The sequence below is a fragment of the Triturus cristatus genome, chromosome 3_1, assembly GCF_964204655.1.
Source record: "Triturus cristatus chromosome 3_1, aTriCri1.1, whole genome shotgun sequence".
Taxonomy (NCBI): domain Eukaryota; kingdom Metazoa; phylum Chordata; class Amphibia; order Caudata; family Salamandridae; genus Triturus; species Triturus cristatus.
In genome coordinates this window covers 402,718,772-402,736,286 of record NC_140583.1, presented here as the reverse complement: position 1 = coordinate 402,736,286, position 17,515 = coordinate 402,718,772, and the positions used below count along the sequence as shown (strand labels likewise).

Here is a 17,515-nt window from a genome sequence, read left to right as displayed (position 1 = left end):
AAAAAAATATCAATTGCATACAAGTCACATTTGTATACACAAGCGAAAATGCGATTCACTTCAACAGAAAAAAATTCTGACAGCAGTTCAAACCGCTGTAGCAAAAGAAAGAGCTCTAGCTCAGGGGAAACGCATTATTGTCGTGACTCGGGTACCAGCCTTAAAGGCAGTTACAAAAGAGAACATTCCAAATGCAAAAGCTTTACATCCAAGATGGATACATTGGGTTAATTCTCTTGCTGCAACAGATGTTGAATATGTTTTTGATCCTTATTTAAAAACACAAGCATTCCTGCAATATGAACATGAATGTCCTCTGCCTATTGAGATTCTCCCTCTAGATCAGTATGAATTTATAATTTATACCGACGAATCAGCACAACCCGCTACGGAAAGTAAGCAAACTTACAGTGCACATGCGCAATCGTTAAAGGTCGCATGCGCGATGGTAAATTCCGACCAATGGTCACAAAAACACAATCTCTCGTAGATTGTACAGCTCAGCGAGTTAAACTACAATCATTCAAATTGGCACTTGAAAATACAGATCGTGAATTCCCTACACTTATAGTGTGCGATTCTTTTTACTGTGTTCAATCATACAATGAATATGTACAGAATTGGCTTCAAAATGGTTTCAAAGATGCAAAAGGTTCACAATCAAACATAAAACACTTTGGGAACAAGTAATTCAGTTGCGAGACATACTACAAAACACTCACGTGATACACACGCGGAGTCATCAACATGATGGCGTTCACGTTGCAGGGAATTCATTGGCTGAAGAAGCCGCGAACGGGGCTGTGCAAGCGGCTTCCGTAGCTGCGATCACTCGTTCAAAAACAAAAATAGACAGTGAGATATTGTTGGCTGTCAATGCTTCAAGCAAAGGCAGTGGTGCAGCGTTACCTAATAAGTTTCCACTCAAATACTCATATATAATTGATGCAAACCATTTTATGTTTGCTCGAATCCCTGGAGTACAGGATAGGGTAATTCCAAATATGGAACGTAGATTAGGACTAATCCTAGCAGCACATGAAGGGATAGCCTCTGCCCATGCAGGTGTTTCTGCCACAGTATCATTATTAAAACAGAGATATTGGTGGCCCGGCATCAGGAAATAGACCAAAAACTATGTTTTGGAATGTGAAATATGCGAAAAGATGAAAGTCTCTACAGTGAAACATCCTGCGCAGACGCCCCTGTTAATTTCAGATAAGCCATTAGCTTGTGTTTACCTGGATCACTGTGGTCCCTTGCAAAGGGATGGTAACTATAAATATATTATGGTCGCAGTGGATTCGTGCTCAAGGTTCCTATGGATGTGGCCTCAGCGCTTGGCTAACGCTTGAACTGTTATAAAAGATTTGCGAGTCTTTACCGACACATACGCAATAGGCATGCTACACTCTGACCAGGGCCCTGCGTTTAGCTCTCGGGCTTACAAAGAAGCCATGGCCAATTTGGGTGTTGCATTGCGGTTCTCCTCTCCATTCCATCCTGAGGGAAATTCTGTTGTGGTAAGGAAAAACCGGGACATAAAGCAGTCTATAACAGCTAGAGTATTAGGTTTGGGTGATGGGTGGGTCAAACATCGTTATGGGGTCCAACGCTCATTAAACAATTTGCCAAGAAGTTCTCTAAGGGGGGGTCACTCCATATGAGGTCCTATTTGGGACAAGAATGTGGGTTTCTGATCTCGAATGTAAAGGCACAGTGGTGGAAAATAAACCATTTGATATCAAAGATCGTTTGATTGATTTACAGGACTTAAATGAACTAAGATCGAAACACAGCAACGTGTTCCTGAAGCCAACCACCATTGGGGAAAATCCAGCCGTCCCAGCAAGGCCTGTCTGGATCCCAAAGCTTGGGGATCTAGTCAGAGAGAAGATCGCGGACAAGAAGAAATTTGGGCCTTCATACAGACAACCAGTACCTGTCCTAGCCATTCACGGAACAAGAACAGTACTTCCGCCGCCCCTTTCTGGAAAAAAGGAGAAAAGATTTGTGTCCATCAACCTCATCAAACCACACAATGTGGCCAATTCTAAGCAGTAGGCCATGTGGACTCCGACCAAGTAGCAGACGCACTCCTCTAGCTACTATCCAAAAGGTTCAGACTGAAAGACTGAGAATTCAGCCGTAAGAAATGAAGGACTAAGCAACAACTCATTCCTCTTGAAACCCAAATAACAGTTCGTCCTGATACACCTGTCTACACCAACGTAGCGAGTGATCAACTGGTTCCAGTGATTTCAACTAATCCTGATGCAGTTTCAACCACTGACAGAACTGCCTCTGGTTATGTCATTAACTTTGATACATTTTCTGAGGATCCAAGCGAATTAGAAACAACGCCAGCCAAAAGAACTTTCAAAGAACGAGCACAAAACTTCTTTCATCACGAGAAAAAGACTTATCTGGTTTCACCATGGATTGAACTATGGATTATTTCTGGAATATTTTTCTTTCTGCTTTGGATAGCTTTAGTGATGACTCTGAGCATGCTGATAAATGTAAGCTATATTCATTTGGACACAGGAAGTAAAAATGTGAACTTACTTTTGAAACCACACAAATCATCCCATCGTGAAGCAAGTGATTTGTCAGCAGTGAACATCACAGCCGTTCCTATACAAGATGGTATAGTTTGGCACAAAACGGATTATGATATATTCGGCCCGTCGGAACTTTTGAAGATTCCACACTTATTTAAGATTTCATTAAGTGACTTTATTACCTCCAGTACCTTTTCTGATGATTGGGACTTTGAGACTGTTATTAACATGATGTCTGATCTAGAAAGGTCTCCTGCATTCTCTAACCATGAATACTTAGAGGGTTCAACAGACTATGAACAGCTTTATTGTTACAACCACTATGGTCATAATTTCTTGCATAAATCTGCAACACCTAGAAATGTATTTATGTATAACCAATGGGAAAATTGTCCTACACCACCAAGGGATAGCTCAAAAACGTTTGCAATGAAGTTTCCATATTTTTCAGGGTACAATACATCCAATCCAGAAACATTTTACTTTAAAAATGTGAACTAAACAGGAACGAAAAATATGTTAACTAATACAAAAAAGATTTATTCTGCAGCCTTTATTGCCCAACTGTCTAGACAAGGTTTTGAGTTTTGGAAAAACACAATTGACACAAAATCTGTCTGGTGTACAAAAGATTGGCAAGTGCAGGGGATAGAAGCTTTGTTTAGAGCCTGTATCATCCCACAGCAAATAATGTTTTTGAATGACACTGTCCAACAAACGTCTTGCCTGGGGTTAGCCAAGATCAAAGACAGGAACACACCGTCCATACCTACACCTGCAAGTAATAGTACTACACAGGGGGAGGCCGACGTACATACTATTTCACAATACAACAGATCAGATCCTAAATGGGAAAAAGGGTTGCTCTGGCCCACAAACATCTGTCAAGAAAGATTCCTGAACAAAATACAGGGTTTTACTATCAATAGGCCAGACCCACGCTATGTTTAAAGACAGCATCCAGGGGTAGTAACAACATTAAGTGTAGGAAAATTATGCCTTGATTGGCTACAGACATCTACACTAGAAGATGTGAAACAACACTTATCTTTACTTAAAGAAGACTCAAACCTTAGGGATTTCTTGCTAGGTCCACGAAAACCGCCTCAAAAACGTTTCATATATGCCGGCATCTACGCTACTTATAATGAAATATGGAAGGTTACCCAAGCAGACGCAGCAGATATATTACGAGAAATTGATCGTATTCATTTAGAGAAATCTCTCGCTGTGGTAGACAATGGGTTAACGACTCTGTCATCCAGGATATATTCATTGGGCAACTTTGTATCCTCTGCTATAGACATTGTGGAACAAGATTTGGTCCTGCTGCAACAAGGCCAGTCTCAATTAGGTTCTATTCTGTTATTAGGCTGGATGCTACAAAACTTACGTGCAGGCTATGTGCCTTGGTATTTCATCAACACGTCGTCTCTGTTTTCAGAATACAATCTCACTGATAAACAGATCGAACTGGCACAAAGGGGAGCAAAGTATACAGTGCTGAGCATTGAAAAACTGGAAAAATTTCCATTAACGGTAGCAGAAAAACCAGTTGCAGAATGGATCAGTCATGGCAAAATAACTCTGCCTGTTACAACTTTCCATTTTCAGTATTGCCTCAAACACATGCCAGCAGGCAAATATGAAAGGTTGGGTAAAGAATACATCAGGACAGATGTTGGAGTGGGGGGCGTGAAGTGTTTCTTAGCGGTACACACTGTGAAAATACACTGAGCGGTTCACTCATATGTCGGGATATTAGTTTACACGGGGCCTGTAGCAAGAGGGGTCTGTTATTACTGGGGCTTTATATATTTTTGCAAAATGCTCCTCCCATGACTTAGTTGGTATATTACAGTTGATGGGGGTTAAGTTGGATCCCATGGACCTCAGAGCTTTTACTTCGCCCCAGAACCCAGTCACATCTTTTAGTACAGCAGTACGTGCAAGTGAATCCCACCTTTCCTTTAGAATCTCATCAGTGCGTGATTTAGTTGCTTTTTTGTAGCTTCTTCTCAAGGCTTTAACCAATGTCGTGTTCCGGGGTTTTTCGGCAAGACTTGGAGTACCAGTAGTTTGTTACTTGAGGGTTTTGTTTGCCTTAATAGTACCGCCCCTAGCCCTGAAGCTGGTCGACCTAGTGGGGGCTTATCCACATGGATAAAGATTACTGGAAGGTCTGCCCTGGAGCCCAAAGATCAGGTAGGTGCTGCTGCGTGGCGATTCTAGAGCTGTAAAGTGTTCAGGTGTCTTTAATCCAAAAGTAGATGATATTTATTGTCTGGTTTGGAAACAGAAACTATGGTGTTCTGCATTCTATTATACAAATGTGCATTAAAGTCTCCCCCTAAACAGATACCATCCAGTTTTCCAAACTTATTACCCTCTAACACATCATCGATAAAATCAAATAAAATAATAAAATTCTTGTTGGGCAGTGATTTAAAATCGTTATGTTTCATCCCCCCCGATAATTCCTTGTAAAAGAGGGGAAGAACTGTTTAATCATCTATCCTCTAGATTTCTAAACATTCCTTAATTGCTACTCGCAAATTGCGAGTCGCAATTAAGGAATACCTCCCCATTGATTCCTATGGGCCTAGAGGCCCATAGGAATGAATGGGCGGACTTTCTCAATTTGCTAATCTCAATTAGAGAATCGCAAATTGCTCATGCAATTTCAAGGGTGCCAGAGCGTCAAAAAGACAAAGAAAAAAATGATGCATCCCAAATGCAAAAATACTGGTCGCAAAGGGGCAGATTCTGCTAATCTGCCCGTTTGCGAGCAGTTTTCCCGTTGATGCATGTGGCCCTTAGTATATAACATAGTATAGAAAACAGCACCTACTTCTTTCCTGGTACTACACTCAGGTTAGGTACACTGGGGTAGAACTATTTAGAAGCATCAGACGAGTATTCACTTTTTAGCCTGTGTTATTTATGTATATATATATATATATATGAATATATGTCATAGCTAAAAGACAATGCTATTGCAGTATTATTTCTTCTTACTGCTTATGCTGTGCGTATTATATCTTGCTTACTGTCTAATGATTGTAACAGCTCATATCTCTTACACGAGAAACAAGACTGTTCAATAAATCCTTTTATTGAAACACCCGTCTATCTATTTCTGTGTAACTCTGAAGAAACTAAGCATGCACGATTGACTGAGTGAAAATGTTATCTATTGTTTCCACGATTCTGAGACACGTTCCGATTCTAAGGGAAACAAAGTTGTCATGTTTATGTGGTTGTCAGAAACTACTCCCTTCTTGTTTATTCGAGAAGTTTCTAGTGACCTCTGAGTTAGCTGGCACACAAGTAATTAAGTTTAATGTACACGATAGAGGCATACTGACCTTAGTCCTATGTAAAAACTATAGTGTATATTATTCCAATGCACAGAGCCTATAAGGGAAATAGGAACTACACTACACTACACAGTGCTAGAAAAGATGGGGGTGGACTTGGGCACTTCCAGACACCACCACAGGGTGATCTGTGTAAACTGGTTAAAACCACACTGTCACCAGGCAGACATGTCTATGCATGGTGACTAATGAATGTGAGGCGTAGGAGAATGAGCCACTCCCAGACCTCTTATCCAATAAAGCCAAGAATGGGTCTGTGGAGGGAGTAGCAGCTCACTCTCACTGACTGAACAGCAGCAGAAGGACTGTCACCAGTTACTGGAACTGTTTGCTGGACTGCTTCCCTGACACCTGGCCAGACTCAGAGGTGTACCCACGACAAAATCTATAGGCTAAGAGACAATCATGGCCAGCATTCAGGCAGAAGTTGCCAAGATGTTGGACCAGGGTATGATTCAGCCCTCCATTAGTCCCTGAACCAGACCTGTGTCGTTGGTGCCCAAGGCCTCTTTGCTGTCACCAAGACTAACACACAACCCATTCCCAGAGAGTATGTGCTCGTTGACAAACTAGGGGCTGCCAAGTACCTCAGTGAGATTCATGGTGTTTAAAAAGTAGGGCAAGTGTATTTAAGCTTTACATGCCTAGCAGTGAAGGATTGCCAAAGTAAATTTTTCCTGTGGCAAGGCAGGCTTTCCCGTAGAAAAGCACTGGGTTACATTATAACTACGCATAATGAATATCTTCAGTTTGGGACTAGTTACACAAATGATTCATGGGCTCAAATTAATAGTAATTTAAATTTTTATTTATATTGGCCAAGTCAGAGTTTAAATTATTATTTTGGAAATGCCACTTTTAGAAAGTTAAAAGAACAAATTACGGACGGGATACTGGACAACGCAAACATTCATCCCCAGTCACAAAGATCTGGGTTTAATCAATGTTCTTTTGCTCACCAAGCCACCCCAGTTTGGACCCAGCCATATGCAAATCAGTCTTGACCCTGATCCTCATGGGAACAGTCCCGCCCGAACTGCCAAGTCAGGTCCTCCCTGGACCAGAAACAAGCATCCTGGGACCAGTTTCAGGCCATCACCCCTCATCAGCCAGGCTAGCATGAATACAGTGGTGCAATGAGCATGGGACCCACGTCTGGGCATAGCCTTCCCACTTAGGGCAACAAACGCAAAAGGAGCAAATGATGGACGGAATACTGAACAATGCAAACAATCACCCCCAGTGACAAAGATCTGGGTTTAATCCATCGTTCTTTGCTCACCATGCAACCCCAGTTTGGACCTGGCCATATACAATCAGTCTTGACCCTGTTCCTCATGGGAACAGTCCAGCCTGAACTGCCGAGTCAGGTCCTCCCTTGATCAGCATCCTGGGACCAGTTTCAGGGCATTACCCCATATCAGCCAGACTAGCTTGAATGCAGTGGCGCAGTGAGTATGGGATCCACGTCTGGCATACTCTTCCCACTAAGGGCAACAAAAGCAAAAGGAGCAAATGTTGGATGGAATATTTAACAATGCAAGCATTCACCCCCAGTGACAAAGATCTGTGTCCAATCCATCGTTCTTTGCTCACTATGCCACCCTATTTTGGACCTTGCCATATGCAAATCAGTCTTGACCCTGTTCCTCATGAGAACAGTCCAGCCCGAAATTGCATAGCTACGTCCTCCCTGGACTGGAAACAATGACCATGGGACTGGTTTCGGGGCATCACCCCTCATCAGCCAGGCTAGCTAGACTCCAGTGGCGCAGTGAGCACGAGACCCACGTCTAGGCATGCCCTTTCCACTTAGGGCAACAAAAGCAGAAGGAGACAAATGATGGGTGGAATGCTTAACAATGCAAACATTCACCTCCAGTCAAAAAGATCTGGGTTTAATCCATCTTTCTTTTGCTCACCACACCACCCCAGTTTGGACCTAGCCATATGCAAATCAGTCTTGACCCTGTTCCTTCTGAGGATAGTCCAGCCCGATTTGCTAAGCCAGGTCCTCCATTAACTGGAAAGCAGCATCCTGGGACTGGTTTTGGGGCATCAACCCTCATCAGCCAGGATAACTTGAATCCAGTGGCACAATGAGCACAGGACCCACGTCTGGGCATACCATTCTCACTTAGGGCAACAAAAGCAAAAGAAACAAATGATAGACGAAATGCTGAACAATGCAAACATTCATCCCCAGTGACAAAGATCTGGGTTTAATCCATTGTTCTTTGCTCACCATGTCACCCCAGTTTGGACCTGGCCATATGCAAATCAGTCTTGACCCTGTTCCTCATGAGAACAGTCTAGCCCAAATTGCCAAACCAGGTCCTCCCTGGACTGGAAACATTGACCCTGGAATCGGTTTTGGGGTTTCCTTTTGCTTTAGAAAGTAGCCATTTTCCTGCCTAAGCGAAATGTGCTTTTCCGCCAGTGTTCAGTATCACCAGACTGGTAATTTCTCTCCTTTGATGAGATGTGTATTTCTCACAGACAGTGGTTAAAAGTCTTGGGTGTGGTGAGATGTTCTACGTGGCCATCTGGAAGATGCCCAAGAACCTAATTAAACTTCAAAAGGTGTGTAACCTGTTACAAGCAGATGCAAGTCTCACCTGGACCTTCTCCTTCATTTTCCCATTAGCCATTTGGGTACTAGTGAGAGAGGGGCTGCCAGCAGAACCGGTTTAGAGTGACCACAGGGGAGGGACTGCTCATTATACTAGCCACATCTCTGTGAAGGCCCAGGGAGCTCAGCACAAGCGAAGTAAAGTTCTGCCATGTTGGTTTTAGGCAGAGAGGGCCACTTTGGGATTGTTTACAGTTCAACACGCAGGAGATGCTGCTAAAGTGGGTAGGGGCACCCAGCGAACTTTTACACCACTGGTTGGGGAGTGGCCAGGAGTTTCCCCCACCCACAGGCTGGCAATAGACATAAAATTGCCAAACTTGGTAGTCCCTACAGAACACTTTTGGAACTGTGGAAGACAGAAGAAGGTCTGCAGCTGCTGCTGAATCTGTACAGAGAAAGCTCTGGGGCTGGGATTGGAACTGGATTTGCTCTGGAACCTGCTGGTGGCTTCTGGGAGACTGAATCCAAATCCTAACTCCCAAGTGGTGCCCAGAAGCCCCTGGACCCTTGGCTGGTGTTAGAGTTACTCTTTCCCCCTTCATAAATGTATGACTGGACACATAAAAACGTTTCCCGAATTTTTTGCCAGAGTCTACCACCGGACAACCACCAAGCCACAGCTACCTATGTTCTACTGACGCTCAGACTCAACTTGCTGGTTTTCCTAGCTAAAAGGGTCCTGACTTCTAAAAAAATGTCTAAGTCTGAACATAGAGGACTTCTCCAGGACCAATGCTGAGCAACACTCTGTGGACAACGACATATTCCACGGCCTGGACTTTGCCCACTCTGGGTTTCCTACTATCAATAGCCTTGAAATTCCTGCCTGAGTTGATGTATAAACCTGGGTCCTGTGCTTCAGCCGGCCTGTGTCAACAAACTCCTCTTTGGATCCAGCCTGGACCCTGACCTGCTGATGACCTAGTTGATGAGACTTTCCTCCAGAAACACTACAAAGTCCAAAGGTAAACTTTCCCCCAGGACAATCATGGTCCCAGTCGCTCCATCGCAGTCAGCCTTAGCTTTCGACTTTGAGCTAGTCTAGAGCAACCAGGTACCTGGTGTTTTGCACTTTTTGGCACTAGAATCACTTTGAACTTTTAAAAATCACATCTCCAGTTCCCTACATCCAGATTTTGGTGTTTTGGTTTCTATTGGTTCATTAACCTTTACTCTATTTTTATAACTTGAAGTGTGATTTTTATTGTATTGTGTTTTCTACTTTTTAACTGTTTTTAGTACTGATTAATACTTTACACATTAACTTTAAGTTAGGCTTATCTGCTCCGTGCTATTGTTACCAAAGGGTGGAGCTCAGGTTTTAATTATTGAGACCAAACTGAACCTGGTACGGAATTCTGACATTTTTACTTGATGAGGACTCACAGCGCATATAGCACTTTACCATGCGATGCATTACATTGCATGCTATTACAACGCGGTCTTTACAACGACCGCGTTGTTAGTACCCAATGCATTTACATCGCAAATCTTTACAACGACTTTCACTAGGGGGCGCGCTGGACTTATGAATAGTATTATTTACTATTCCTACTCCAGTTTGCGCAACAGTAGGGAAGGTGTTGGAAATCATTTCCAATACCTCAGCGCCCCCTAGTGAAATTCGGTGTAAAAACTTGCGATGTAAATGCATTGTGTACTAGCAACACGGTCGTTGCCATGCCCGCGTTGTAAAGGTATCGCGGTGTAATGACCGCATTGTAAAGGTTGTTTCCCCTCACAGCCCCTCCAACTAATAACCCACATTCTCTTGCACTGATTTTAGAACCATGTCACCAATGAAGACCTCATTGACATGTGGTTTTAACCCAGACTGACAAAGCAAAGAAGTTAGTCAATTATTTATAGTACACCAGGAAACAATTATACAAAATGAAAAAGGTTTAGAAGGAATATAAAAACTCATCATTTGGAGAGTGTTGCCTTGATAATAGAAAAAAACATTCTGCCTCACACATCTATGTTGCTGGAACCAATACACAATTATGCAAAATCAGGTCACCTTGTAGGCTCTGGCATTTCTGTTAAAATGATGTACGCTACCAAGGTAAATAATTGTACATTCAATTATGGAATTTAGGTTACTACTGAGGGCACATGTTTTAGTGGTAAAAAAAATACATGACAGCAGGGCTGGACTGTGACAAATAAAAGTGGCCCTCATTAATGAATAAGAAAGCTAAACAAATTGCCCATGTTGGTAAATTAGAGCTGTTTTGAAATTGTGAAGTTACACTATTTATGTGTTTTGCAAGGTATGAAAGACGGCATGGATTTGAGCTTGCCGGCTGCAATGTTTGTTTTATTATCAGGGAAATCACCATTAAAAAACTAGCCCAGCTGACCATAGTCCAGGTCAATGCGGTCATTTCCTTCTCTTTCAATATATTAAGGTTAATAAAAAAAAATCCTTCCTTACATCCCTTCTAACTCACAGAAAAAGGTAGTCACCTTCTTGGTACTCTCGAAAATAGACTACTGCAATGGCCTTTACACAAACATACAACGACAATTTGAGAACAAATTGCTAATTCTGCAAAATGTTGCGGCACGATTGCTGTTAGGGATCCTGAAATTTCAGTCTGCCTCCAATGCCATTAGAAAACTTCATTGGCTACCAGGGGCCGTATTATACATGCAGCACATTTTCCTTCATTGAGCTGCCCCCACAGCAGCCGCGAACTTGCCCCGCACCTAGGGCAGTGCATTCATGTGAAAAACAGAGCGGCTGCTTAAAGCCGCTCCGTGTGTTCACAGTGCAGGCAGCACCAGCCTGCACTTTTAAAGGGGATATCTTGGTGGTCCATGGAACCCCCTTTACTCCCTCCAGAGGGCTGCCATCAGAGGGTGCACTGACAGTGCACCACCTACCCACTTTTTAGGTGGGGCACTGTCAGTGTGCCTGAAGAGAGCTTCTTTGCCTCTGTGCCGTCATCTGTAATATGGCACTGGTGTAGAGGCAAAGGGATTCCCTCATTTGCATGGGGCCAGGTCCCCATGCAAACTAGAGAACGCCCCTGTATGTGCGCCAGCGCTTTCAGCATTGGAGTAAGCGATGCACGAGCGTCTCTGGATCCTTCTGTAATACCAAAGTGCCCCGGGGTGCTCAAGGTGGGCAAAAACACCTGTTGCGGCCCCAAGGCACTTCTATAATTCAGCCCCAATCAGGCAAAGAATACTCTTTAAGGCCTTGTGCATTCCCTACGAAGCACTGCACAATATAGGGCCAGACTATCTGAAAAGCATCTTCAAATGGTACTGTCCAGTTAGGACGTTACGGTCCTCTGCAGCCAAAAAGGGCATCGTTCCTAAGTTCAAACGAAGAAGTTTTGTGATCTGCACTGCTGGAGCATGGAATACCTTATCCATCCATGTTAAATCAATGCCTTGAAAACATAGCTGTTTGCAGGGCCGGCTCTAGGGCGGTGCGAACTGTGCCATTGCACCGGGTGCTGACTGCAGGTGGGGCAGGGTATACCATTGTTTTAAAACCATCTGTTTCTCCAGCCGCGGCCCGTGGAGGGAGTTCCGTGGGGCGGTAAGGCGGGGCGGGGCGGGGCGGGGGAGGGGCAGGGTGGGGGGTTCTAAAAACCGGAATATGGATAATTGCAGGTAAGTAAACAATAAAATAAATAAAACGAATTTCGTAGCGCGCGCTGCATCGCATTTTGCGATGCAGCGCGCGCTACGAAATTCGTTTTATTACCGCCCCACGGAACTCCCTTCACGGGCTGCGGCTGTGTTTCTCTGCATTGTGCCTCCAACAATTTTCAGCCAACAATAAAAATTTCAAAGTAACTCCAGTGATTAATGTTCATTCTGGAGAGAGAGAAAGGTCAGAGTTTTGTCTCCTGGACCTTTTTAATCATCCTTAGGTAACACAGAGGATTAATATGCCTGATGCAAAGAACTTGTACCATGCAGATCACAACGTGCATGTAATGTAAATAGGTCAGTAGGTTACTGCTTTTGTCACAGAGATTCGTTTGTTACTTGCAGTTTATAAGTTAGAATCCTAATGTAGTACAGTGAGCTATTAACTGTCATCTGAGAACTACAAGAAAACTTCAAGATATAGGGTGGAGTGTTATGATTATTCCCCAATCTTTTATTATCCTAATGTTTCAAAGAGGGTTCTCATCAGGGTAAAAATCAATTCTTATTATTAATGACAACCTCCAACCATGGTTTTTTTTATTCTAAGGGCCTCATTTCGGAGAAGTGTTGCATCGTTGCGTGAAAGCAGCAATGCAACACTTCTCACTGTGGCGCACTGAAATCACATAGATTTCAATGCGCCACTTCTACGAGGCTTTTTGCAGGGGAACGCCCACCCTGAATTCATTATACCTGGCACCAGTATAATGTGGTGCAGGGTTTTACAAAGTGGCACATCTGCCTAGATGCGTCACTTTGTAAATAGAGCACAACATGGCGCATTTGTCACGCTGCCGGTGCGTCTAAAAAAGTGACGCATGGTGTCATAAAAGTGACGCAAGGGCTCAGAAATACGCCCATAAATTTGTGCTTCTCCAGACCAAGCACTCTCAAACTATCATGTCTATCAGTATGGATGACGTGACTCCGACTTGTAGTCCTCTGCCTTACGTAACATTTCATGTACACTGATTTAAACACCTATGATTGATGGTTTCTGTGTAGTTAGTGTGTGTGCGATGTAAAGTGCTCTGACACCCTACAAAAGTATGAGTGGCGCTATATAATTAAAGGCATCTGAGAGAGAGTGGTTATGGAGATTTCGGGGGTACTGTGAAAGGATGGTAGTGATGAAATCCGTGGCGGAGGTGGTCAATAGGGGGGGGCAACAAACATTGTTGCGCAGGGTGCCACAAGCGCTAAAGAAGGCCCTGGCTGTTCGGCAAACAGTGAACTCACATTCAATCTGTTATAGCAGAGTTAGCGCCAAGACACCTTCGGGTATTCGAGCGCTCTAGAAATGTTTATAACATAACATTGAACAGGCCATAAACAATTTTTTAAAAAACAGCCACACACTGACCTTTCAGAGCAGCCCATCAGGCACTGTCTGGTGGCCCTAAAGGCCAGTCCGACCCTGAATGCCAGTGGATTACACGGTGAGAGATATTTCTGCATTCCAGCATCCTTGTGCAGATTTTCATATATATCTGTGTAGAGTTTTACATAGCGTGAGCCAGGCCCTCTTGGGCATCACAGAGCTTTACATCAGGAGAAACACTGGCGGGACAATCGAGGAAAGAGCAGAAACCTGTCCATAACGAGTTGTAGAGGGTGCAGACTACAGAGTCTCGCCACTGTACCTGTTCAAAGGAAGATTTAGCCTAACATGAGTTCAGTTTGTAGAGTGGAGCTCGATCAAGGGGGAATCTGGCGCTGGATCGGTAAAAGTTTATTCTGAGTCAAATGGCTTCAAAATGGGAAGACTGTAATGTCCTCATCTCCGCATCGCTGGTCTAATGCAAGCGCACTGCTTTGTATGCGCTCGCTATAACTAGAAAATGGTCATTAGCACCTGAGCTCTAAATAAAAACGAAGTTAATCTACATGCCTGTTCCTTTATACAGCGCTGATTTGCTGTAGCGAGGTTTGCACTTTACACATACATGCAGGCAGGCAACGCCCATCATGCTCAAAGGTCTTCAGCACCCCCCACCACCTCGTGTGTGTCAGCCTGGGCTGAGACAGCTGCCTGGGTACACACACAGCAGCACCTGAGTACTTCACAGGTCTTTAAAATACCATTTACTTGTTAATGAGGCTTTGCTGTTCATTCACCCCCTGCATCTCCACTCTGCTGATTGCTGGATGCTGGAAGAAATCCCACCCCCGCCAATATTTTTATTAGCCCCCTCCCCCCGAAATGTCACTCTAGTTGCACCTCTGCATACATCTATATATACATATACGACATACAGCAAAGGGAGAGTAGAATTAGCACAGGCCGCAGTGCTTTAAATGGGCCGGTACTCATGGTACGTCTCAGTTTTCTCCCCCTGAGTACCGGATCTTGTTTTTGGGCTAGGAGAGTACTAGTACTCCCAGAAGCAGCAGGGCTCAGGCCCTGAAGTACGGGTACGAGCAACGCAAAAACTACTGATAATGACCCTTTCAGATGGAGGTGTTTATGTGCGCTCTGGCAGGCAATGGGTAGTGTATTCCTGCGCTGGGGTGCTCCTGCAGTGATAGGTTCTAATTGGCATGGCAACAAGAATGAGGATGTGGCCAGAATGAACTGGTTCTATATATGATACATGATTTTTATTTTTTTAGGATCTTTTTAAATGTTATATGTGTACATTTTAGTGATAACGAAATATTAATGAAATTGGATTGAAAATGTACTGTTTTATTACTATATGTGCTTGTCATTGCCAAATATGCTTTTATAGTCTAATATATTTTTGACCGAATAAAGTTGAAGAATTGCATTGAGGAAGTGGCCAGAGATGCCGACAGTGGAACTGGGGGACCAGGTTCGAATCCCGACATTGGCTCAGCACCCTGTTATTCTGGGCAACTCACTTAACCAGAGGTGCTTAAAAAACAAGTAGGCTTTAATGCAAATGTTCCGACTGTCATGTAGAGTGCTTAAATGCCCATGGCCCAAATTCGCGCAATCTCAAACTGCCAAAAATTAGACCCTGTCCCTATGACATAGAAGCTGATGCTTGCCATGCCTCCTATGTAAAGATGCAGTCTGATATTGCGCGAATATCCTTGTGTCCTTCAATACTGGTTGGAGGGAGGGAGGGGGGGGGGGGGGGGGGCGGGGGAAATGAAAGTGTTTGGATGATTGAAAATGACCCGAACTCGGCCATTTTCGTAATCGACGTTCCTGAGTTTTAAAAACTCATTACCTTAGTGTAAGGCTTGGCACGCCATCTGAGGTTCAAGTCAGTGCAGGCCCCCAAGGACAGCACCAAAGATAAAAGGCCTTCGCCCCTTGACTGGGAGGAACCTGAGATGGGACCAAGGTTACATGATCCGGGCAGGAGTGTGTTATCTCTGTTTTGACTTGTGCGTTGTCCCGGCGTGTTCTTCAGCGTAGACCCACAATAAAAAAAACACAACATTGGAGCAAAGGTTGTGGCACATCTCCCACCGTGGTGGACTGCGCACATAATATAAACGGCTCCTAACGTGTCTCTTGCACACTTCTTGTTTTCATTTTTTGGGAAGCTGAGGGAGATGTTCTCATGCGAGATGCTGCTCGAAACTCTCAACCCCATGCACTACAACATCAGCCATGTTGTCCCCGAAGTGTCACCCACCGCCACCGTGTCTCTGCTGCTCGTCTCGTGCTTCCTGCTTCTCGTCTGGAGCTCTGAAGAGACGTCATCCATCCCAGGTACGGGGCCTCGCGGGCGGCTCGGGGCGCTGTGTGTCTGGCTGGGCGAAATGTGCTGCTTTCAATGTGCGAATAGTATACTGTCATGTCTTTATTTACATTGCCTGCAGCCACCATGGACTCACCAGGCAGCGCTAAGTTGATGATATGAATGGCATCCATTTCAATGTAATAAATACCAAGTTAAGGTTTAAGAATAAAACCTACAAAATCTTGTACACGAAAGTTGACTCATGCATAATTTAAAAAAAAAATGGATTTACCGATACTTACTCACCTCTCATGCCCCTTTATTTTCAATAATGCAATATACAAAATTGTGACATATTTATGAAAAATTGTATCGTTACCTATAGGTAATCCATTACATTCTTATTTCAAGTTGATCGTATTCGTTATTTCATTGGATAGTGAGTCCCTGAATGCAGGGATGAATACTGTATGCACACCCCTCTACAGGAATCCTTTTTGTTTGTTAATGTTCATTTCGATCTGCCTGCAGTTTTCGTTTAATAGGATGCCTAATTCCATTATTGTTTCATATTGTCAACACATTCATTTAAACGTTTAATTAAAGTGTATTTCCAGCATTGAACAAATAGAAACGATCCCGTTACCTTTAGTTTGCATTGAGTGTGGGGTGCCTCTGAGTGTTAAAGTTTTACTGCAGACACTCCAGTGTTAGGGTCTGGTCTTGCATCCGTACAGGGGTGAATGATTGGGGTTTAATCGGGAATCTTCTATCACAGGAAAGAGGAGCAAACCCTAAAGGCAATAATATAGCCTGCCTTCCCCCAGGCTTCTCACATACCACCAAACTGTTGACTAGGAAGAAGTTCACACGGTTCCCAAACTAAAATATATTTGAGCTCATTGACTGGTTTACAAAAACATTCTGCCCTTGAACTGTAATTTTCATGAGAATATTTGTGTGAAATTCCGCCTGCGTTTTAATAGGAGCCAGGCTACAGTCAGGGTACCAGTAGTTGCCGTAATGGGATAAACACCTAAGTCATTAAATCGCTTTATATTGTATCAAAACGGTGGGGGGAGGAGGGGAGAGGGGAGTCTTGTCGCAGCCAGGTAAAAGTACAGTTTTCTGAGAATAAAGGGCAAGGTTTCTGGTTGTATTTATATATTTTTTCATCTATAATAGTCCGTGTAGGTAGGTTTGCATGTTTTTCCACTATGTTGGGCGTTGTTCACGATTTTTAGCACTCGGATGCATGCTGTGTGTGATACAGAGGCTGGAGGGACGTGTTCTTTTGTTTTTTTAACCGGGCAGCTCATTTTCTGTACAAGAGACCCTTGCAGAAAAATGAATGTTTAGCTGAGTGAGTTGTGAAATCTGTTTGTTGAATATTACTGAAGGAAGGCTCACTTTTGCCTAAAAGCCGACTTTACTGGCGAGGTACACATTCTCTTGCACCTAAGTGAATTCGTGTTTTCTTTATTTTTAGGGTGCATTAGGTAGGACCATGTCAGTTGCCACTGCTTCTTTGTGATAGTTTTTAGCACCACAATGTGGCTCTTATGGAAAGCCTAAATAAACGGCATGCCAGAAGCA

At 43.6% G+C, this 17,515-nt stretch overlaps 1 protein-coding gene across 1 annotated transcript in view; it reads left to right on the top strand.

The window, feature by feature from the left end:
* Positions 1-17,515, top strand: part of CYP19A1 (cytochrome P450 family 19 subfamily A member 1) — a 209,783-nt gene that overhangs the window by 32,161 nt on the left and 160,107 nt on the right. The window contains exon 2 of the mRNA XM_085646336.1: positions 15,780-15,948. Within this exon, the coding sequence (XP_085502462.1) occupies positions 15,789-15,948 (160 nt within the window). The 5' untranslated portion in view covers positions 15,780-15,788. The remainder of the gene's footprint in view (positions 1-15,779; positions 15,949-17,515) is intronic.